This window comes from Perissodus microlepis, chromosome 5 (assembly GCF_051167445.1).
Source record: "Perissodus microlepis isolate ML-2025 ecotype Zambia chromosome 5, ASM5116744v1, whole genome shotgun sequence".
NCBI classification, from domain to species: domain Eukaryota; kingdom Metazoa; phylum Chordata; class Actinopteri; order Cichliformes; family Cichlidae; genus Perissodus; species Perissodus microlepis.
In genome coordinates this window covers 35035319-35060275 of record NC_140465.1, presented here as the reverse complement: position 1 = coordinate 35060275, position 24957 = coordinate 35035319, and the positions used below count along the sequence as shown (strand labels likewise).

The following is a 24957-nucleotide window of genomic DNA, read 5'->3' as shown; positions in this document are numbered from 1 at the left end:
CCATCACCACTGCAAATAAAAAGGAGCTCAGAGCAGCTCCGTGACATAATCCCACCCCCACCTTAAACCCATCTGCCACTACTATCATACACCTCATGTCCTCATACGAGTCCTCCCCAAGCCTCACATACGTCTCCTGACTTTCTACATCAAGATAAAATATTTAAATCGTCAACCTTTAGAGAGCGAGTGCAGTCTTTCATGCAAAGCTTACCATGTACTGACTTCATATTCTCACACAGATTTTAGTGCTATTGATCTTTTAATAAAAATCCCAACTCATTTCCAACAGGATGAACAAGCAAATCTGTGTTTTGGGTTTGTACCCTCCGAAATTCATGTTTACATGTAAATACCTTCATGTGTGAGCCTGACGTTTCGTGCAGTGTCTCTGTGTTTCACAATCAGCGATAACGTCTGCAAAGAACATTAAAGCCCGACAAAAACAAACAACAGGAGTCAACAAGATGCCTGTGCTTTCCATCTGTCAGCAGTCACCGGACCAAAAACACATGCTACAGCTCCTGTGATTTACTGCCAGCTCTGACCAATGCTGAAACTGCCAGCTTTGTAAAAAATCCTGTGAAAGGGCTTTGTGTTGGTTGGTGATGTGAGATGCCAGATGAATAGTTTGAAGTCACATTTGTCAACCTCTGTTGAGCAGCGAGACACAGATGGAGAAGAATGGATCCAAAACAAGCTGAAAAATATTCAGTGTTTTGACTGAAATGTGCTGGGATCCTGCTCATTCTGCCAGCCTAGGTCCACTGTCCAAATCTATTATTCTTATGTTTTATAAAACTTGTTTTACCACATATTCAATTCTTCAAAAATGATGCAAAAATATTCTGAGAGGCAGAGAAAAGGAACCGTTTCCCACAAGTCTGAAAATCTGAGTACAGCTCATGGATGAGATTTATATTTCAGTTTACTCTTATTTAAAGTTAAAGTCACTTTATTTGGGTTAAAAAAAACTGGAGATGAGTTTTAATTAAGGCAGATAAACAACAGCCAAAAAGAAACTGCTTCTCAGTTAAACAATTAGTAATTTAATCAAAAAATTGATTAATTCAGAAAATAATCAGTTTAGCCAATAATGAATTTGTTACAATTCTTTCCTTCAGTAACGTGATAATTCTGATCACCATCAGGCCTAATGCAGCTTAAACGTCCTGTAAATGTGTTCTGCAGGTGCTGAAGCACTGCCCATGCCAGGTGAGAGTTCCTTCTGTCCACTGCCTTCAGTGTGAGTTGACATCAGGGAAGAGTGCAGGGAAAGCAGGAAAATGCATCAACATGTTCTTCTCCCAGAGGGAGCAGCACTAACAGGAAACCCAGGCCTGATAATGTGCTGTTGTCTAAGTGTGTCTGTGATCGTCTGTGCTCTGACTTTGTTCGGTAACAGCACAAACGTGTCCATTCAGACGAGCTGATGGGAAGCTAAGAAATCTGCAAAAATGTGGAAATGGAGCCTCTGACATAAAACCGATTCTTTAGACAGTAATAGTAAAAATTATGTAAGTACTTTTACTTTACTGTTTACTGGTGTAGTGGAGGTTACATCACTGCAATCACAGAAAATTAGAAATTATATTCCACAGCATTCATCTGATGATGATATGACTCATTATGGATTTACTGATCAATTTACAAAACTCACTGAAAGCAACAATAATGTTACTTTTTCATAAACTAAACAGGAAATATGAAATTGAATGTGTTTGTATGTAACAGGATCGATGCAGCTGAGCTTTAATTTTAGCTGTTTGAGTCTTTTCACTGATGGATGTAGACCGTAGAAAGAAAATAGTTACATGAAAAATATGTAACAAGGGTTGTAATGGGATCATGCTTTTTTGAAAGTGTTTTTTAAATGTGTTGATGGAGTTTTAACCATCATGAGGTGAATGCCATTTGGTTCCAGCAGATTCAAGACAACGCAAACATCCTCTCCGCTGAAATCTCCAAACCAGAGAAACCAAAACTTAAATAGTGCAGATGATCTGGAGATGGACTGTTCTTAAACACAGCTGACGGTCGTATTATGACATTTATGAGTTTAACCTTTTACCCTCTTAAATATCAGCTTTAAAAATGACACGTGGATAAATCCAGAGGTTCATTTTTGCTGCCTGAGCTCGAAAAGTACTTTAAAGAAACAGTTTGTGTTTCATCTCTCGTGGTAAAGTCACCTTCACGCCAACATCAACAATATCTCTGCTCTCTGACTGCCTTGTTACAAGTAGCTGAGTAAACTGCACGGTTGATTTACTCTCCAGTATGTGGCATCAAACTGCTCCTCACAAGCATCTCGCTGCCTTTCTAAATGTGATTTTGTATTTAAAGCACATTTTCTTTAAAATTAGGAAGCCCATTCAAATACATTATACTGCCGTGCTGCAGTTGCACAATATAATGAGCTGTTCATAAAACTGATATCACAGTGGACAGTTAAGATATTGTAGTGAATAAATTTCCAAGAGTGGTTGGCGAGCAGACCATTTAAGTTTGTTTACTGTGCTAATGGAAGGAAACAGGAGCTCGAAGTAAGACTCACACTGTTAGCAGCCTCGCAGTCACAGCGAGCGGCAGCCGTCACCACCAACCCGTCAATGAAATGTTTAACGAGAAAATATTGGCTCTGAGCTGAAAGATTCTCTTTGTGGATAATTATAGAACATATGCTGCTCTGTGACCCGGGCTGAGGCAGAGCTGTGATACGTGTGTGTGTCTGCAGCGCACACGCTGAGCGGCGGCAGGATCCAGTGGATTGTTGTTTAGTGGGGGAGACAGGAAAAGGGGAGGTGGGGGGCTGGTTGCTGCCCTGTGGGTACAGAAAGCTGTACTACACACACACACACACACACACACACACACACACACACACACACACACACACAAGGTTATTATCGTTAACGAAAACTAACGAAATAATGAAAACTTGAAGTGAAAAAACATTTTCGTTAACGGAAATAAAAATAAAAACGAGACTTTGCGAAAAAAGGAAAACTAACTAAAACTGTAATGAGTGCTCACAAAACTAACTAAAATTAACTGAATTTATAGCAAAAAATGTGTTTTCACTGATGTGTGTGTGTGTGTCATACAATAGTCTAGCGTGAAAATGAGGTGTAGTTTCCAGGTTTTTTTCTTGCTGTGTCTCATTATGCCAGCGTTAGTTGAGTCGTCTGTGTTGCTGCTTCGTCCACGTGCAAAATCGTGTCAGCAAAAGTCGGGAGAAAGCGCCAGAGTCTAATTTGGGATTGCTTTGATTGGTAAGCTGGCTTACCTTGAGAAGGTAAGGGAGCACGCCCAACCCTCATCCCCAGAAACAGAAGCTAACCCCAGGCAAGGCAGCGTGATGCATCCCGAGACAACTCCACAAAAAACATTAATGCAGTGCTTCAATCGGCGACCCGATGGCTACTGGTTGGTCAGTTCGCAGGAACATCACAGGCGAGAGGAAGCGTTGGCGAATATGTTAATTGAGACTGGGATATACATGCAGCTTGTGGGGATAGGTTAATTGGATAATCCAAATTGCCACTAGGTGTGAATGTGCGAGTGAATGTGAGTGCGAATGGTTGTCTGTCCCTGTGTGTTAGCCCTGCGACAGACTGGCGACCTGTCCAGGGTGTACCCCGCCTCTCGCCCTATGACAGCTGGGATAGGCTCCAGCGCCCCCCGCGACCCTGAAAAGGATAATGGATGGATGGAGACTGGGATATCTACACAACTGTGTGAGTCAATTGCCTTCAAAAAGTTTAGCAATTCACTTGAACCAAAATTAGGAACACCTGGTGCTGCAAGAGTTCATAGTCTCATTGGGGCCAAGATATATCTTTTTATTGGTACCTGGTACCAAAGGTTGTTCATCTGCCCTAATTTCCTTTTTCTTTTTCTTTTTAAAGAACCCATAGGTTCCACATAGGTGGGAATGTGAGTTGTCTGTCTTTGCGTGTTAGCCCTGCGACAGACTGGCAACCTGTCCAGGGTGCAGGGTATGGTAGCTGGAATAGCAACATACCCAAGGATAAGCAGAAGAGCATGACTGATATGATGAAACTGGGATTTTGTTACACTTAATTATTGCAAATATGACTAAAACTACAACTGAAACTAATCAAAACTAAACTGAAACTAAGGATTAAAAAAAATAAACTAAACTAAACTAGCAAACAAATGGTAAAAACTAATTAAAATTAATATAAAATTGAAAATCTGAAGTCAAAACTAAATAACAATAAAAACTAATGAAAACTGCAAAACTATTAAAACCTTGTTCCCTAGCCCCTTACCCTAACCATGAAAAATTTATGCCTAATCCTAACCGTAACCATAACCTAATTGTAACTCTGTCACTAAAACCACATTTTGAGTCTAGAAAATGCCTTCAAACTCTATGGGGAGCAGGATTTTGGTCCCAAAAGGGCTGTTAGTCCTCACAAGTATAGTAATCTTCCAATTTTTGGAAGATTACTATACTATACTATACAATACTATACTATACTATACAATACTATACTATACCCACAAAGATATGAATACACAGACACACACACACTTACAGACCCTGAAATCAGTTCATACCTTAAAAAATCTTTAAACTTTGGTGCTTCAGTGGAACCTAAAGTGGGCAGGTGTGCGCTGTTACAGTGTTACATGCTTCAATCACACATGACTCCTGGAAACACAAAGTTTCTGACAGTTTGTTCTACTCTTGGATCTGTATGATGTCACAGGAAGCAGTTATCTCTAATATAGTCACATGATGTGGTGTCACTTCTTGTTCAGGAGAAAACTGCAGCGGTTACCTGTGAGGTCGGGGTGAGCACAAAAACAAGCGGCTGGGCGGTGACATTACTGGTGGGAGGTGAAGCGACCAGTGCAGCGGGTGTACTGGGGCCTTTAAAGGGAGAGAAACTGGGGCCACCCAGGCCTAGTATAAGCTAATAAAGTATGAAATGTGGAGGTGGAAAATAACACAATAGGTCCCCTTACATATAAACCATAAAAAGCACATTTTCTTGAAACATTTTCCTACATGAACTCAATCACGTCACAGCAGAGGCTGCACTATGTGACATGAGTAGTGCACATTTGTCACGCTCACTAAAATTACTACCAGGATTTCACTGTGTCAGGAGCTGGATCTAATATTGTGTAAGTGGGAACAATCTGACTGTAGTCTGATACACCCTGAACTTCAATAACAACCACATTCATTTTATTCACACACTTGTAACAATAGACTGAATACTATTTTTCAGTAATTAGAAAAATAACATTGCTTTTGATAATCTTTGTTTGAAGGTAGAAGGAATCGAGATCTGTGTAATACGAGGGGCTGAAGCTATGATGATTGATGCGCTCTGCACAGGTCAGTGACAAAATGATAAAGACATAACCACCAGCTAACCTTGAAAACATAAAAGCAAGAAAAATGTGCTCCAAATGTTTGGCTGAACTTTCGCTGCAGAGACGCTCGTGAAAATATGTGGACGAGAGTGAAAGAGACGAGAGAAAGTGGGCGAGGAGACGGAGGGAAAGGCAACGAGACAAACAGAGACACAAACTGAAAAAAGAGCCTTTGTGCTCGGCTACGTCTGTTGACTCATTACTCTGATCTGAGCCAGTGATGACCGCAGTCTCTGGCAGCCAGTCAGACAGCGATAAACCCCCGAAGGACCCCTCTCTGTGGGCCTAAATGAAAGAGAGGTGGCTTTCATGCTGCCTGTTTGAATTGACCCAGTGCCTCAAACATAAACACGTCCCAGACTTTATCATTATCCCCCTGCTGCTGCTGGAGCTGCTCGCCTGCAGACACATTAGGGTCTCTGTGTCTGCCTGCAGCCTTCTATTAGCAGGTATTGCTGTGCACCTCATCCAGGTGTGTTACGCTGAGTGTTTTATGAAGGGGCAGGACTGGAATGTTTCACTGCCATTGTCATTAACACTTTACAGATCACTCTGATGAGCTTCAAGAGATTAAACATTTTTCAGTTGTGTGAGTGGAGAATATGTTCCAAAATATAAGGTATAAGACAGCTACTGTATTCTTAATGAAAACACTGAAGATGCCAATGATTTTTTTTGTTGCTTTTGTCCTCAGACCCCCAGAAAATCTTCCATTTTAAAGCTCCATCCAAGTACGCATCATGGCAGTGGTTCAGAAATAATCTCTCTCATCATTAGAACCCCTGAAAGCACATTCCCGTTGTGTATGTATTCAGTAATAGTGTAATAAAATCCAGAACGTATCTACATGACCAACAGCTGCTAATACAAGTAACATGGTGAGCCACACAGGTGGAGGTGGTTTTTAATTTAGACATCCATTCACAATTAAATTCACATTATATTCAAAAATCTGTCACAGTCGTCATCATACAGATGTGTCAGGCCTGAATCGTAGCACAGAAGTTATGCGTTTGGTATTAATGAGGACAAAGCTCAAAGAACAAAGCACTTCAGTTGCTCTCAAGAATGATTAAGTCTGTCTGATGTGATCTAGGAATGTCTTCCAGAGGTAATTTCTAATTTGTGTGTGTCCAGGCACACATATTAGACACAAATAACTTTGAAGGATTAGATAAGAATCGAGGTATGTGCTGTGGTCTGTGTGCTCGGTGCTGGTTGATGAGGCTCGTGCCTGTTCGAGGATCGTCAGCATGGGAAAGAAGGAAAGAGGGATCTCCTGTGTCCAAGTTTGATGTCTTGCAGACTAATCTGTCCATCCTAACCTCTTCCATCTGCAGACATTAAAGCTTTATGACAGCATTGCAGTATGTGACTGAGTCTCAAAGTGGGCACTATCTTGCTCGTCTTTTCTTCACAGTTTGATCCTGTTCCAATTTATCTGAGCCCAGCTGCGAGCAACCCGTCTGCTAGATCGATATCATTTGGATGAAGATGAGACAACTGAGCGCATTCATCCTGTTGACCCTGGCTGTCCTCGCAACAGCCAGACCAAAAACAGGTCAGTGTGCAGATACTGTGAGAATTACTGAAAAATTATTTTAAAAAAATAAATAAAGACGTTTCTCTTCCTAAACAGGATATATAAATGAGGGCATAATTTAATTTTAAGAAAACAAATGAAAGAAAAGGAAGTCTGGAAAAATGAGAGATAAATGTTTAATGATGGGCATTTAGATGATCAAAAGAACAGGGAGCTAAAGTGGGTTTGGATCACAATAGAGACACAGAGTCACGGCACAAAGACAAACCAAAGCCTAAATAAGAAAGCTATGATTTTAAATCAGATGCTTTCAGTGGATTGCAGAGAGTCATAAACAATGGTTTAAACAACCATTTGATAGCACAATTACACCTTTACCAGAGCCATATGTTTTTCACTTTAAGGGTAGCTTTGCATGAACAGTTCAAAATAATCCTTGGTGGTGTCCTTGTTGAACGTTTGGCTCACGGGGACGTACCCATTTACAGTCTTTGCTGTTTAAGCTTTCAACATGTTTGATATTAACATGTAAATGTGTCCTCTAAAAGGAGGAAAACATTATAATTTAAATTTAAAATGTCTAATATAAGGTGTTTGTGATGACTGAGATGATGTTAGCTAACTATGAACACACAGTGACATGCGTGTGGCTCTATTGAGTTCAAAACTGTTTTTATCTTTAACTTTTGGAGTCACGGTTTAATTTAATTGACCAAATTAGGACTAAGAAACAGCAAAGACCCAAATTTAGATAGAAAATGTAAAAAGAAGGGTTGAGGACTTTTTTAGACAAAAAAATCAGCAGCAGTTATAACCTGTAAATGTTGCCACTGCAGGTCACTGAATAGGACTCTTTATACAAGCGTGTGAATTATGACTTCTGTGAAAGGCACGAATGTTTCAGGACATATCACTGACACCTATACATTACATCTGCGGCTGACTTGATTTATGTGACCAGACAATGCAGTGGACGTGTTTATAAGGCGTTAAAAATTGGCCACTGTTGACGTCTACTTGAACCTAAAGATGGATTCCATCGGTCCCACACGTCTGCTTATTCTGACACTGAGTCTCGTCTGTTGTGACTTTCACTTTGTCTGAAGAAATTCTGGATGGGCATTAATCAAACAGTTTCTTTCCAACTCGTAAAGCCACACCACAAACACAAGCCCACCTCATACCTCATTCATGACGGCAGCGTTTTTGAACCTAGATGATGTTACAACATGGGAGCGCGTCCGAAAAATATAAAGACAAAAACAGGTGTCCTGTGGCAGCTGACGCCACCGAGAAGCAGCGCTCAGGTGGTAAATAATGTGAACGCTGTACCGATGTTTGAGGAAGGCTGCTGCTGTCGTGCTTCAGAGAGAGAGTAAAATCCACACAATTTAAAAAGAAAGTCGAATAAGAGAGAAGCAGCCTTTCATCCTACTGATCAGTCACAACAGTAAAATTGTCTAGGTTTTCCTCAGAGCACCAAAACAGCTCTGATCCTTTCACACGAGACACGACACCTTCTCGGGGCCTGTGAGTCTCCTCCATGCTTTAACGTCATTCAGAGGCCACGTCTGTGTTTCATGTGTCGAAATCACACTTTACTTCTCCAGCTCCTGAAAGTGAAACAGTCCACTGCCTCCCACTGAAATTCATTAAACACAGATTACAAAAATATTTTAAAAAAGGCTCAGCAGCTTCCTGAGCTGGACACTGCGGTGAACATCACTCAAACAGGAACGAAGCATTTGTTGGGGAATAATTTGTGTAATATATTACGACACAATAAAAATCCCCATGTTTCATGTTTTCTGGGATCTCTCCAAATTTAAATTTAGAGCTTTTGAGGTCGGAGGATTGCTGACTTCTTCTTGAATTTTTTCCCCATTGTTGAAACATCTAGTTTGAACAGATTCTGCTTTTCTTCTTTCTTCCAGAACCTGCGCAGAAATGTAAGACTGGTCCGGTGGATCTAGTCTTCCTCATCGACAGCTCCCGCAGCGTTAGGCCACATGAGTTTGAGACCATGAGGAAGTTTATGATTGACATCATTAACACCCTGGATATTGGACTAAATGCCACCAGAGTGGGAGTTGTTCAGTATTCCAGTCAGGTAGAGTAACCAGACAGGACCCAGACCTCCTTTCATGTTGTACTCCTTCATCTCTGTCAGTGCGCCCCAGGGTGGCTACAATGTAGCTGCCATCACCAGTGTGTGAATGTGTGGATGGGTGCATGACTGAACGTGCTTTGGGGTCCTTAGGGACTAAATAAAGTGCTATACAAATACAGGCCATTTACCATCTTGACAGGTAACCCTTCTCATCACTAACTGGTCTTAAGATGATGTTTTAATCTTTGATTGTACTTCACTGCTTTCAGGTCCGCACTGAGTTCACTCTGAAGACTCACGCCAGGCTGAACAACATAGTGAAAGCCATCAATCAGATCATCCCCCTCGCTCAGGGTACCATGACCGGACTCGCCATCAGATACATGATGAATGAAGCTTTTACTCCAGAGGCTGGAGACAGGCCAAAGGTACTTATTGGATGTCTTATACACAATGAACCATTTTGTAACCATTTCCTTTAGTTGTGCTGGTGGTTTCAGGCATTTTAATTTTAAATCTTTACTTTTCTTTTTTAATTATCTGTATTTAAATCATCACAGAAATAAATATTATCACCTATTTTGTAGAAGTTTGTTATAGCAGAACTTTGAGCAGAACTATGCATACATACAGACATTTCTGTCGGGGTCATGGGGGCAGCAGTCTAAGCCCAGGGTTACCTCTTCCAGGTCCTCTGGGGGGGGGACACCAAAGCATTCCCAAGTCAGCCAAGATAATCTCTCCATTGTGTCCTAGGCCTCCTAGGAGGACATGCCAAGGACACAAAAGGCATAAAGAAATTTAAAAAAGTGTAGATGAAATGCTGGAGGCTGTGTAAGGGTCTAGTGCAGTGTGGATTGGACAGCAGTCAAGAGCTGAGGCCCTGGCTGGCTAAACTCTACCTGATGAAGCTGGGATAATAAAAAAATTCCATCCATCCATCCATCCATCTTCATCCGCTTTATCCGAGGCCGGGTCGCAGGGGCAGCAGCCTAAGCAGAGAGGCCCAGACCTCCCTCTCCCCAGCCACCTCCTCCAGCTTATCCGGGGGAACACCAAGGCGTTCCCAGGCCAGCCGAGAGATATAATCTCTCCAGCGTGTCCTGGGTCTGCCCCGGGGCCTCCTCCCGGTGGGACATGCCCGGAACACCTCACCCAGGAGGCGCCCAGGAGGCATCCTCGTCAGATGCCCGAACCACCTCAGCTGGCTCCTTTCGATGTGGAGCAGCAGCGGCTCTACTCTGAGCCCCTCCCAGATGGCCGAACTTCTCACCCTATCCCTAAGGGAGAGGCCAGCCACCCTTTGGAGGAAGCTCATTTCTGCCGCTTGTATCCGCGATCTCGTTCTTTCGGTCACTACCCACAGCTCGTGGCCATAGGTGAGGGTAGGGACGTAGATCGACCGGTAAATTGAGAGCTTCGCTTTTACACTCAGCCCCCTCTTCACCACGACGAACCGCTGCAGCGTCCGCATTACTGCAGCTGCAGCCCCAATCCGTCTGTCGATCTAATAAAAAAATTAAAACAATAAAATGTTTCTGAATTTATGGGCTAAGAAAACAAAGATGGAGGGGACGTCAATAACAGCTGTCTCTGGTTGGTTCTGCCGATGGCTTCAGGTTCCAAACGTGGCCGTGATCGTGACAGACGGACGTCCTCAGGACCGCGTGGCTGAGGTGGCCGCTGAGGCGAGAGAAAAAGGCATTGAGATCTATGCTGTGGGCGTGGCCAGGGCAGATATGACATCACTGAGGGCCATGGCATCACCGCCCTTTGAGGACCACGTCTTCCTGGTTGAGTCCTTTGATCTCATTCACCAGTTTGGCATCCAGTTCCAGGATAAGCTCTGCGGTAAGACTGCAGGACAGGAAATACAAAGTATACAAGTAACTGCTATTACTATATGTGGTGCTTTTTATTTGTCTTATTATTTCTAACACTTGTGTTATATTCTGTAGTATATTTAGATGTTACCACTTATATAGCATACTATGTTTTTATTTCCAAACAAAATGTTATTGTACCTGAGAAGAATGACAATTATGAGTTTATTTAAAAACAAATTCAGCTTTTAATCAGCAAAAAAAAAACATTTACCCTGAGCTGGAGTCAGTTAAGATGAGTTGTGTAACTAGTAAGTTTTAAGATTCGTGTGAGTGCAAAATCTTACTGGAATGCAAAAACTTTCCACTCTTTAAGGATTTGGAAGTTGTGTTTCTGTTTTGTATTACTGGATCACTTTTATTTAAAGTCATCTTAATGTAAGAGCAGCAAAAAACTTCAGATAAATCTGTGGGACTAAAATTTCATGACATTGGCTTCATCTGGGCCAACATAGATTTTTTATGAAATTAAAAACACAACGTCTAGCTCGAGTTAAAAAAATTACAAAATCCTTCTGACTGCACATAACCTAATACTTTTTCATAACAACCTCTGCAAATCCCTTAAGTGCTCGATATTTCCTCATGCTGCTATTATTCAACACTGGACTACAGCTAAAAAAAACAGTCTGGTATCCTGCAGTGGGAGATGCAAAATGCAGACGAATAAAATAAATACAAAAAGTAAATCAGTGAAATAAAATAAGCTCTCAGTGAAAATGAAGAGTCCTGTAGCTAAGAGGTGACAGCAGGGCTAAAACCACTAATCCCATCATGCTTTGCAGATGAAGCTGTAGAGATTGTGTCGTGACTGCAGACCAGTCCTGGTGAAGATGTATTTTTCTTTGATTAGTTTTGGTTCTCTGTGCTTTTCATTTTACAGTTTTCCTTCAGGGGCACCGATAATTCATTTCTACAGAAAAACCACAAAGTTGTTGGGAATATGATTTTGATTTTGTGATAATAAGCTGTAAGTTAAATATATTGAAGCTGGTTTTCTGAATGCTGATCTGACGCAGGCGTGGATCTGTGTCTGGAGTCAGACCACGGCTGTGAGCACATCTGTGAGAGCACTCCTGGATCCTACCACTGCCTCTGTCTGCCCGGATACACTGTGAACGATGACGGGAAGACATGCGCAGGTAATTTGCAGTTTGCTCCCACTATACTAAACTATATACAGCTACCAGCAAAATCAAAAGGACAACTGTCTTTCCCTTTTGAACTCTGTATTTTTATTTTTGTCTTCTAGTGGAGGAGATTTTCATAATCTACATGACCTGCAGCTGTCTGAAACTATCTGTTTTAGCTCTTTATTCTTAAAGGCTAATACAAGCTGACAATACAATAAAAAATAACTCTTTTATTGGGTGAATGTCAAAATCTGAGAACAAAGTTCACAAAAGTTTCAGGGAAAACACAAAGAGAGACACTTTAACAAAGGACAGAGAACATTCAGGCCCCACAGAGGGAGTAATGATGGGAAACAGGAAGGAGAGGAACACAGGTTAATAATCAAAAACTAAAATCAACGGAATAACACCAAAACAAAACAAACACTCACAAGAAAAATAGCAAGAAACAAAAACGCAGCAACAGATCTGGGACCATGTCAGCTTTTTTCTGATTGGTTAAGCAGCAGAAGGCGGGTCCTCTGTGCTCGCAACAATGCTGTCCTCTCAGCACCCAGACGTTAAAGTTATATTGTTACTTCGTGAGAGTTATTTGATATTATATTTTGTACTATCCTACTGTATATTACTATATACTAGTATTCTTATTGTATATCTTATTCCTCTGTTCCTCTGTCTCTCTTGCAGCACTGAGCATGTGTATGACAAAAGAATTTCCCTCGGGATAAACAAAGTTCTTCTTAAATTATTTTATCTTATCTTAAAAAGTAGAAAAAAAACTGCCCGAAACAGAGAATTTTCAGGACGTTTTTTTGGCTTACGGGGGAAACGGGGCTTTGTCCTTTAGCACATGTGTGACAAAAAAAAACAGAATAAAAGAAAAGAAAAAGTCAGTTTTAGAACCAGAAAATCAAACAGACACTGGAGAGTGCTTATAAAAAGTAATATCATTCGTGTGTGTGTGTGTGTGTGTGTGTGTGTGTGTGTGTGTGTGTGTGTGTGTGTGTGTGTGTGTGTTTAGCCATAGATCTGTGCGCTGAGAGAAAACATAACTGTGAACAAATCTGCGTCAGCTCGCCGGGCTCCTTCACCTGTGACTGCAACAAAGGATACAAACTGAACAATGACAAGAGGACCTGCTCAAGTTAGTCACACACACACACACACACACACACACACACACACACACACACACACACACACACACACACACCACGTGCATGCAAATTCACACATCTCATATCGATCACCTTTATGCTTTGATTTTAAATGTGTTCTGCTGTCATTGATTCTGCTGCTTGGTGAGTGTGTGTTTGCATTTTGTTCCTCCGTCTCCAGTTTGTACAATTAAATCTTTTTGTAGATCTGCTTTGAAACTTTCCTCACACTGCAGGAAGTAACATACGCACATGTACGCACACATTAACTGCACACAGTCAGGACACATGAGGCTGATTTATGAGAAGCATTTAAATGAAAATCTCTAAAGCACAAGTTAGAAAGCATAAATTCTGAAACAGTACAGTATGTTTACACTAGATCCTTAATTTCAATGCATTCTAGTCATGCTGTGTTTCATAAGCCAGCACATCGAGTCCCACACTCCTAGTTAGCATGAGGCTGATGTTTAAGCTAGTTTGTGGAAATTGGAACATCTGGTACGATGTGTTTCGTCTGAAAACCTTTGACAGTCGTCGTTGTTTATCTAGATACACAGACTCAATCTGCTGATTTTCTCGCCTCAAATGTTTCAGAAGACATTTCACTGGACTGTTCATCAAAGTATGAGAAAGTGAGCCAGCACGTCAGTTGTGGTTTTAAATTCTGGGACAGAAAGCGAGCACGAGCTTTTCAGCAAATCAGTTACAGCTCAGTGTTTGCATGCTTGTGGCATGCACTAAGAGATGGAGAGCACCTGTCAGTCACCGATAGCATCACTGCCTCACGGCTCACCTGTCAACAGTATGAATCCTTGCAGTACCAAACCCATGTGGAGATATACAGTTAGAAATGATCATTTCATTGTATTTGTATATCAGCTTATTGCAGTAAGACTCATTCACAAATGAGGTTCATATTTGGGACAGAGCAAAGCAGGTAAAAGCCGAGACTTACTGAGAGACAAGGGGAACATAAATGCAACCCTCACATTTGGCTGCTGTCCTCTCTGCTGCTCATGGTCTCGCTGCTTTCCTCCCCTCAGTGATCGACTACTGTTCGTTTGGGAACCACAGTTGCGATCATGAGTGTGTGAGCGTGCTCAATGGCTATCGCTGTCGCTGTAACGAGGGATACAGGCTGCTGGAGGACAGCAAGACCTGCCAGGGTAAGCAGAGCGAACATGGAAGAAAAATCATAAACGGTTAATAACACAGCCACGATGTCCACTGCTGTTGTGACGGAGGTGAGGCTCTGATTTCTTTACACTGAAACCGGCCTGACCCAACCGCTAATGCATGATTCAGAGCATTAACGTTTCCCAAATGTATCTCTGGATTTGGTTACTAGATAATCATGACATTATGAGGAGCGCTGGAAGAAATCCACAATACTAAATTATCATTTTTGAGGTCACCACAAGATGATGAAAAACACTTTAATGATCCCTTTTTTTAAAAAAAATCGAGTCGAGACCTGAGAGATGGTGCCAGAATAAATCAGCATGACTAATATGCAGTAGCTTTTTTTCAGTCCGTCCCCACTCAAACTTTATAGAATTACTCAAGATACGGGAATAATTCAAGGAGTGTTTCAGCGTGGAAAAATAAGCACAGGTACAGCAGAGAGCATGCAAAGGCCAAGAATGCCAATTTTTGGTGTTCTTGGGACACTTCTGCAGCAGCAATGTGGCAGAAAGCAGAAACATTCGATTCCTAGCATGAGCAGCGGGGTAGCATGTGATTGTTAAAGAAACCCTATTCAGCTTATTTCCACCTCCATAACTTTATCTTTGAAGCATTGCATGGTTCAAAATAATTCTTCTTATACTGTCTGAAACAAGCTGTGTTCGCTCCAGAGCTTTGCATTAGGTATATCCCCTCTGTGACATCATAGATCCAAAAGTAGAAAAAAAGCTGTCTGAAGTGTGACGTGTTCAGAGCTGTCTGACGCCTGAAACGAGTGCTTGCTTCACAGCGACATGTTCATCAGGAAGCATGTCGTGTGTCTTTAAGGTTACTGATGCGTCACCTTTGTGAACAAAGTTACAAACAACATAAAAATTAATAAGTTATTCTGACTTAAAGGATGAAACGGCAAAGAGAAAATGTCATTTAAAGTTTTAAAGAAGAAAAAGAGCTTGCTTATAGGATATTCTCAGGAAGTTGTTACAAAGCACTGACAAAGTCCCGATCGTTCTGCAGAATAATCCATCATTGAGGTGCTGTCAGCTCCTACTTTTGATGCATTTCCATGCTCTTTAACATAAAAATAAATCTGGTGGACCTTGGGCCCAACTTTGGAAGGACTGACATCAGAGGTTATGAGAGGAGCTACAACAAGAAAATTACCAATGACTGGCTGATGGAGTCCTCATTTTCTTCCCATTTAAATAACGCCAACTTCTACATCTGTGGCCTGCTTCTTTGAATTTCCTGACATTAGTTGTTCTGACTTTCAGCCCCAAAGTGTTGAGTGCTGGTGTCAGCCCTTTGGCTTTGGGACCAGTTCTTTGGTAAAAAAAAGAAAGAAAAAAAAAAAAGGCAGGAAGCGTTTACTGAGGACCTTGCGTAAGGTGTCAGACTGATGCAGAGACAATAACATCGACAGCTGCAGCAGAGCACCTCTTCATCAGGAACCTTTAAAATTAAGACCATTTGCAACCTTTGTGGGTGCACAGACTTCCTATTCTCCTGAAGCCGTACACATCTCCACAGCATGAATAAGACACAGTGTGACTGTAGTTCACAGCAGAAAGGAGACATTTTTAAGTAATTCGCAGTTGGCTTTGAATACACAGTTTATAAGATAAGTTTGACTCACAGTCAATTAAAAATTTGATTCAAAGATTCAAACGTCATTTAAAGGAGTCCAGATGAATAAAAGGGGATTGCGTGCTTATATTTGAATAAATTCTGTAATCTCAGAGTTTGGGGTTATTGCATGATGTCTACCATTTCCAGAAATTAATATCTGGCATTTAGTCCATCTATCTGAGCCCTTACTGGAAACCTCTGAGAACAAAATCCAAAGCAGATGTAAGAAGTATATTTGTTTGGCTCAGACGCTGATAAATGTTAAGAAAAAATCTTAATCACAATTACACACTTTCACTCAATGTGTTGTTCAGCCATTGACCTGTGCACTGAGGGGAAGCACGACTGTGAACAAATCTGCATCAGCGCGCCGGGCGTCTACACCTGCGACTGCAACAAAGGATACGCGCTCAATGAGGACGAGAAGACCTGCACACGTTAGTCAAGCCCTCGTGCAAATACACACAGGTGTACACGCACCTGCAGAAACACACCTACAGTCAGAGAAAAGGCTGCTCTTTCTCCTGTTCGTTCTAGGAGTTATTAATATGAAATGCTTGTTGTTTCCAGCTCCTTTAAAGTAAGGACTGAAAACTGAGTCCATCTGGGTCTCTGCACAGTTTGGAAACATCACTTTTATTTAACACATGCAGAGTAAAACTAGACACTTAGAGTCACATTCACTCACTATAACGTTATAAATTGGGAATAACGTGTGTGTGTCTGTCTGTGTGTGTGCGTGTGTGTGTGTGTGTTACTCAGCCATTGACCTGTGTGCCGAGGGAAAGCACGACTGTGAGCAGATCTGTGTCAGCGCTCCGGGCGTTTTCACCTGTGACTGTAACAAAGGATTCAAACTCAACAAGGACAAGAAGACCTGCACAAGTCAGTGAATCTCACATGAAAACCCTGCTTGTGTTTATTACATAGTGCACCCGATAAAAATGTACTTTGAATTTGTTTTACTGTTTGCTTCCAAACAGTAAAAAAAAAAAAGGGGGGGGCACTAAAAGATGTCACTGAGCTGCTGATTCGCTCTGTTAGGCCAACCAAAGGTGCTGAGTTCAGCTCTTCATTGATGGATGGATATAAATTCTAGATACATTTCTTATGGAACTACTTATTATCCAAGAGAAGTTATGAGTCCGCTTTAATGAGGACTGGCATGTTCATTTAGTTTGTAGAGAGATTTGTTTGTAATATCATCCTCTACATTAAATAAACAGGCAGGAACGGGCTGATGGAGCTCTGCTTCTTAATGGCCGTGGTGTCGATTCCCAGGTTGACACCATGTGTGAAGGCTGCTCGATTAATCACATTTTAATTCAGTTTTCAGTGATTATGAAAACAAAACAGTTGTGAAAAAACATTTTTTCTTATAGGTCAGTTTGTTTTATAAATCTTGTGCATTTGTTCCTTTTACATACTCGAGTACATACTTTTTACTTACTCGAGCCTTTCGATGAACAGCATCAATTCTTCAAAAGGTTTGTGTAGGTGAACCTATGGAAGGATTAATGAGGAGGTGGTTTTCACCATAATCTAGCAGCAAAAATAAGTGTTGACCTCCCCGAGGTCAAGTCTTCCACACCTGTTCACTAAACCTTTAGTTGTTGTGCATTACTTGCGGGTGAACAGTTTTTTGCATGTGTCTCTCTCTGCTATGGTGTAATATGTGCTTTCTGTCTGTGTGTTGTCAGACATGAACATGTGTAACACAGTGGAGCACGGCTGTGAGTACCAGTGTGTGAGCACTCCAGGCTCTTATCACTGCATCTGCCCCGAGGGACAGCTGCTACAGGACGACGGCAAGAGCTGCGGCAGTAAGTCATCATCTGTGCAAATGCAAAATCCTCTGACCTGTTTCAGCAGCCCTGAGTTAGTTTAAGAAACTCAGCACTCTGTGCAGAGAGAGCTGCTTCAGGATTAAGATGCTAGCTCCTGTGTGAACCAGCAGAAATGCTGCAGGTGTGGGAAAAAAAGACTCAAAAACTTCAGAAAAAATGCTGGCTTTTTATTAACCTCCTAGGACCTGGCGTCCACATATGTGGACATCACATTTTGGGTTATTTAGACCAAAATACTCAATTTAGCCCTACAAGGGCCTGATATTCACTCACGAGGACATTATACTGCTACTGTTCTTTCAAAATTTTAAATGAATATCCTAATACGTGGCTCTTATTTTTCTTAAAAACAAAAATAAGCTTAAAAAATAAATCTGGTAATTCTTTGTTTTTACATTCATCGGGCCCCAATATGCCCAAATATCAAAGAGAAATTTAAAATGCATGCTGTGGAAGAGTTTGGGTCTTAGGAGGTTAAATCAGTCTACGACAACAAAGCTCAAGGATAAATTATTAACCTGCACTGCTGAGCTTCACTATATTTTAAGCCAAAGCATAAGAAATGTATTAAAGGGGAGGATAAAGATTCAGGGCATTTCAGTGGCAGCTGGACGTTGATCAGGTGACTCTCAGTGAAAGGAAAAAACATTCAGGCCCGAGCAGAGGTTACGTCTCAGGAAAGGAAATAAAGATGTACAATGATCTCAAACTGATGTTAAAAACAGCTCAGTTATGTCTGGATGAAACGAGCTGGACAAAGATGTTGGGATTGTTTTATTCCTCCTGGGAGGGTGAGCGAATACCAACGTACCTGCCAGTAAGCTTCACATCACATTCTGAGGCAGAGAGACAGCAGCTGTAATTGCAGCAAAAGCTGGTTCTACAAAGTATTGACTCAGGGGGCTGAATAATTACGCACACCCCACTTTGCGGTTATTTATTTGTAAAAAATGTTTGGAATCATGTATGATTTTCGTTCCACTTCTCACGTGTGCACCACTTTCCAACTGCTGCGGACATCTGAGAGCAATCCTTTGTCACTATGACGACAACAACAATAATATTAATAATAATATTAATAATAACTCAGTAAAACTGAGCTTTATTACCCTGTTTTGTTTTGTTCATTTGATTTCAATGATGTAAACAGTACAAAAGTTCACCTTGGAAAAAGAAAAGAAAAAATAAAATAATACCCAAAATAAAGCAAAAATACACTTCAGCATCGCTCCAGCTTTTCTGAGCTTTTCTGGATTAAGTTCACTCTTATTTAATCCCACCATCAGTTTGTATTTATCCAACTTCCTTACTGACATAAACTGTGATGACAACAACATACGTCTCTCTAATAGCAGAATATATACACTATGTAAAATCCAATGATTATACATTCAGCTCCATAACTTTACCTCCACACATCAAACTGAGTAACTCCACTTTTGGAAAGTTGCTAGTAAACTCTGCAGCTCTGCCCACTGCAGTGACTCATGTCGGCCGTTAGGTTACATGTTTTTACTGTGGTATTTGTGTTGCAGTGTTTGTTTAGTATTTCATGTCTTGATTTCTTTAATCATATTTTTCACAGTGAAATAAATTAAATAATTAAACCTCCCGTCCTTCGTTTTTCTCGTTCTTCTTCAGCCTGCAAGTCTGCAAACATCGACCTGGTGCTTCTGATCGACGGCTCAAAGAGTGTCCGCCCTCAAAACTTTGAGCTTGTCAAAAAGTTTGTTAACCAGGTTGGAAGTATTTTCTAACACACTGAGTGTTTTACTGCCAAATTGCAGTATTATTTCATATGTCCATACCTGTACATGCAGGACGGTCACAGAATAAAACAATGCCATCAAATATGAATTACTGCAGGAGGAAGAAATCTTGTTTTGGCTCCAGATATAATAAACAACTAAAACAACATGTCATGGACATTCAGCAAAAAGATATTTTACATATTAAATCTTAGGTAGTGATACTTCTTGACATCTTTGTCTGATATCTTAAAAACTATCAAATAATCTTAAAATAATAAAATGCTGAATATTCATCACCTCACCTGGGTCCCTGCAGGTCGTCGACTCTCTGGACGTGTCTGCTCACGGTACCAGAGTCGGTCTGGTTCAGTACTCGAGCCGGGTCAGGACCGAGTTTCCCCTCAACATGTACCACACAGCTGATGAGATCAAAGCTGCAGTCATGAAGGTAGCGCTTCTGTTTGTTTGTTTGTTTGTTTGTTTGTTTGGTTGGTTGGTTGGTTGGTTGGTTGGTTGTTGTAGCCGTGACAGACAGTTTGAAACATCAAGCAGTGGAAGTAACTTAAACCTGCATTCTTGCTAATGGCCAGCAGGGGGCAGTTCTTGCTTCTTCCTAAAGAAGTCCAGCTGTAAAGTGAATGAGAGAAGTTATCCCGCTGATCTGTGACACACAGGTGGCGCCAGTATTGTGAGATTACAATACTTGCGTGACGCTTAAAGTCAGCATAAAGATTCATGTACAGGCATATTTTACATATACATACAGACCCTCAGCAGTGAACTGCAGTTAATGAAATCCTGAATAAAAAATGAAACCTGCACCATGTTTGGGCTCTGCTCAGCTACACGACTCTAAATGTTGTTACTGTCCATGTTCAGGTTGAATACATGGAGAAAGGTACGATGACCGGCCTGGCCCTGAAGCACATGCTGGAAAACAGCTTCTCTGAGGCAGAAGGCGCTCGTCCTCTGAGCCGCAACATTCCACGAATCGGGCTGGTTTTCACAGACGGGCGCTCCCAGGATGACATCACCGAGTACGCCAAGAAGGCCAAAGAAGCCGGTAAGACCCAGGATGATAATAACAGCATCTGTAGCTCAGTGTCTGAATCAAGCAGTGCAGCAGTTATCATGTGACCCTGCACCTGTGCATGTACGCAGGCATCACCATGTACGCGGTGGGTGTTGGAAAAGCGGTGGAAGATGAGCTCCGTGAGATCGCGTCTGAGCCTGTGGAGAAGCATTTCTATTACACCACTGACTTCACCGCCATCAGCACCATTGCTGAAAACCTCAAACTCAATGTCTGCCCAGGTAACATGCTCTACTAGACCTGACTGCAGTGTATAAAACAGCAAGCAAACAGACAAGTTAATCTGACAGCATATTATTGGTTCATATTCTGAGGCTTGCTTTCTGCCACAGGAAGTGAAAATGCTTTATCACCTTTTTTCTTTCCTGCAATGAATAAGCTAAGGTGGAAGTATAAAAAACTACCAATGTGAACCTCATGAGACTTATTAAAGAGATGAAGAATGTGCAAACAATGCATTAAATCCTGGCCTTGGGAGAGCGCTGTGTTTTTAATCCTCTTTAAGTTTTTAATATTTTTTTAATACTTAAATTGGTTTTAAACAGGAAAAAGCATCCTGAAAGTAAGAGAGGATCCTCCCCAAGAGGATAATTATATAAAAATTTGTGCTCTTTTTTTACTACTATGGTTTAAAAATCTTCTCTACTGAATCCCTCGCTTCATGCAGCTCATATAATGGTGAAGGTCATTGGTTGATTGCACAAATAAAGCACATTACAACCTTTTATACACTTAGAGAAGAGTTTTGTACCATAAACAGCTGAAATTGATAACATTCATCATTTTAATAACAAAAGATTTTGGTCAAAGCTTTAGCAGAACTTTCATGTGATGGTTTGTGTGGTTTTTACTGGTAATTCATTGTAACAATGTCTTTTCTTTGTCGCCCTCTACTGACAGAATTACAACATGACAGTTGCAGAAAAAGAGCACTAAAAACAAAGCAGTTACAAAACATTTTTCCTGAGTGTAATAATACTGTACCGAACATTAAATCCTCAGGTTAAAAAAATAATAATAGTAGTTGATTGGTTTAGCCTGTTTGGAGCTCTAAGTAGACATTAAAGCTAAACAGGGATAATTAAAAAAATTAAACTACAGCACTTCATCGCATCTTATGAGCAATGTCTGCACCTTCAAGATAACTGAAATTAACACAATGTATATACAGATAAAGAATATTATATTGATATATTTTTCCTTCTGAAGAGGAGAGTCAGGGCGAGATTGAGGTGAAGGACCCCTGTACATGTGAAAGTCTGGTGGAGTTCCAGCAGGCCACTATGAACAGCCTGGAGCAGCTCACACAGAAACATATCCTTTAAAACAAAAAACACATAATATCAGGTAATTCTGTACCTTCAGGTAAAGACTTCAGTGTCTTTGCATATTAAATCTCTTGTTATTGCTCTGGGTGTTTTTTTAATAACATAATATCTGTTGTTTGTTTCCCCGTGACTTCGGCTTAGAAGCTGAAAGTTTTTGGGGTGCTCAGCATGCAGGTGACCCCACCCACCTCTGCGCTCTCTGTGATAGCTTTTTCTTCTTCTGCTATATACAGAATACAGTGAGTGTGTATGTGTGCATGTTAAGTTCTTATGATTCCTTAATGACGTGTCCACTGGCTGGGATGACCGCCCGCCTGGAACAGCTGGAGAACCAGCTTTTCTCCAGGAAGTGATCTGTTGACTTCTGAGCGAGCACAATGGGACGAAGAGGAAGAAGAACAAACTAAAGCTTGATTTATAGCACTGCGGTAAATCTACCCCATAGCTACAGCGTAGCCTCGCGTCCTAGCACAAAGCCTGAGAACAGGCTAACGTGTTAGGTCTGCTTGGTAGTAAACTGCTGTGTAATGGCAGTATTTTGATTCAGAAGAATAAAGTATCCCTGGAACAAAATTGAATAGGTTGTAATAATATTGAACTTGCTTAAAATGCAATAGCTATATTCAGCTAAAGTAAGCACGCTGGTTTTTAGATTTGCTGTGACAAATTCAGGTTCAGACTCTAATCAGTTCTGAAATCTCCTGTCCTGCGTTTCTGTGGAAAGAGCTGTTGTTCAACATTTATTAGACCAACGAAAGATCTCTGGGGAGATTGAACACAGGACAATAAATCAAGCTTTGAGAAGAGTTCGGCACATTCCGACAAACCAAATCCTCCAAATCAGCCTTCCTGGCAAAAGTGTCTCCACGCTACAACATTTTACCAAGTAAAGGTGCTCTTATACGACAAACGGTCATAAAACACATGGATTTGATATTTCAGGTTCCCCATGACATCTGTTACCTCTGCCATTTTCTTTTTGGGGATATTTGTGTTTAACACAGTTTGCATAAAAAATGAACATCTGAAAAGTGAAGCTAATAGAGAATTGCCTTAAATCTACGCCTCACTTGATCTATGACCTCAGTTAACCCTCACATGATGAGTTCATGGTCAAAAAAACTAGTTTACTGTATGTAGTAAATATCAGCACGAACATGATTCAGTAAAAATCTGAATTTTCTCACACACAGTGTTCATTCATCGCCACCCATCATTCGCCTGTTCTTACAGCTTTATTTATACTTTGATCTCTTTTGTATGGTTTGTTAAATATGACGTGTTTATTACAGTTTGTTTTATTTTAATCAGCAGCAGAATGACAAAAAGTAATGAAGTGCTATTACCACTCTGAATATTAAAGTCCTTTGGGTCATTTTCAGTAAAGTCATTACGTGCTTGCATGTAGACGGTAGATTTTTATCTTAGGCCTAAATGGTTAAAAGCGGTGAAGAGAAAACTGAGGTGTAGTTTTTAAAAAAGGGAATTTTAGATGTTTAAATATCACTATTCACCGAGGCTGTGGTCGATTAAAGTAAATGTGAGCGCAGTGCAGGAATCAGTGCACAGAAATTTACTATGAATGAAGAAAGGTCACCCTAAAGGAATATTAAAAAAACTGAATTACAGTCATAAAGTCACTCTGTAAATGAACCACCTGAAGATTGTGTTGAATGTCTGTGTCTTATAATATATAAAAGACTGCCACAAATTTATACCCCTTTGTATTTGAATCCCTGTATTTTTTGTATATTTTATAACAGGTTTACATTTTTTGTATTTTTCTAAGGAGTCTCTGTATTATAGCACAGACGACAATAAAGGAGTGAACTTTCATTTATTTGATGGTGTCAATGAACTCTGTAAACATCCTGCAAAAGTTTTTATGCTTTCATTTCTTATGTACATCTGTGCAGTGAGTGAAGCAAATCTGTGATGATTTAGATGCTCTCATGTTGCAATGCCCAGCTGGTGGATCTAACCACTGCAATTAAACTACACCTCTAAAGTGTGTTTGTGGTGTTGGTGCTTACTGGAGCATTTCTGAGGCAGTTATCAGACAAATTGTATGGTTTACTGTGTTGTTGGTTCTTTACCAGAAAACAAAGAGAAGAGAAGAAATCTGTGCTGCAGTTTAAGTGACTGAAAAGACGTCTAAATATGTGAGGAGCAGCTGTTCATTTGGATTGCAGTCATCCCCACAGACTGTTTTTATTTGGTTACATTTCCCACCACTTGTTCCTCTCTAAGGTTTATGTAAGTGAGTAAAAGATAAATGCCCCAGGCATGTGCAGTGAGCAAAGCAAATCTGGGATGATACAGATTGGGATGACCCAGGCATCTATCTTTTACCCCTTGCAGCTGGATAGGGTAGTGGTGAGACTACACGTCTTTGGAGCAGGAGTTGCAAGTTTGATTCCCACCCAGTATCCAGTAAGGGTCCAGGCTAGACCCCTCATGCTAACCAAAAGGCCCTGGAATGGCACGGCTTTGTCTGCAGCCTGTCCTCAGCACAGACACAGATCATTTCACTACACATTGTACTGTATTGTATGATGTTGTATGTGACAAATAATAAAGCTTGCGTGCACTGAAGCAGCAAACTGGAAACAACATTGACGGATCTTTAGGCCTAGGCCTTTAATACACTGTTCAAAAGAGTTACAGGTGGGGAAAACGATCATACTGGATATCCACACTGATATGGACTGGGTAATGTGTTAGGACTGAAAGGATGCCCCATCATTTGATGGAAATCGAAATCGTCAACTGACACAGATTTTTGGTTGTTGAATTCAGCCCTAAGTAAAAAATGTTGCAGATAATCAAGTTTACCTAAATTTCATTGCAACAAGTTAAAATGGGACTCAGTAGTTT

The 24957-nt window shown here is 40.9% G+C and overlaps 1 protein-coding gene across 3 annotated transcripts in view; it reads left to right on the top strand.

Moving 5' to 3' along the window:
* Positions 1 to 24582, top strand: part of matn4 (matrilin 4) — a 31825-nt gene extending 7243 nt beyond the window's left edge. The window contains exons 2-17 of one of the 3 annotated variants that reach the window (XM_084929589.1): positions 6839 to 6979; positions 8896 to 9071; positions 9341 to 9499; positions 10691 to 10922; positions 11974 to 12096; positions 13109 to 13231; positions 14291 to 14413; positions 16376 to 16498; positions 16824 to 16946; positions 17762 to 17884; positions 19550 to 19647; positions 19976 to 20107; positions 20539 to 20722; positions 20821 to 20973; positions 21962 to 22066; positions 22375 to 24581. In XM_084929589.1, coding sequence (XP_084785715.1) covers positions 6907 to 6979; positions 8896 to 9071; positions 9341 to 9499; positions 10691 to 10922; positions 11974 to 12096; positions 13109 to 13231; positions 14291 to 14413; positions 16376 to 16498; positions 16824 to 16946; positions 17762 to 17884; positions 19550 to 19647; positions 19976 to 20107; positions 20539 to 20722; positions 20821 to 20973; positions 21962 to 22066; positions 22375 to 22433 — 2109 coding nt within the window. In that variant the 5' untranslated portion in view covers positions 6839 to 6906 and the 3' untranslated portion in view covers positions 22434 to 24581. Of the gene's footprint in view, positions 1 to 6838; positions 6980 to 8895; positions 9072 to 9340; positions 9500 to 10690; positions 10923 to 11973; positions 12097 to 13108; positions 13232 to 14290; positions 14414 to 16375; positions 16499 to 16823; positions 16947 to 17761; positions 17885 to 19549; positions 19648 to 19975; positions 20108 to 20538; positions 20723 to 20820; positions 20974 to 21961; positions 22067 to 22374 lie in introns of all 3 variants that reach the window. The other 2 variants (XM_084929591.1, XM_084929590.1) reach the window with 2 other exon arrangements.
* The last annotated feature ends 375 nt before the right edge of the window (positions 24583 to 24957 follow it).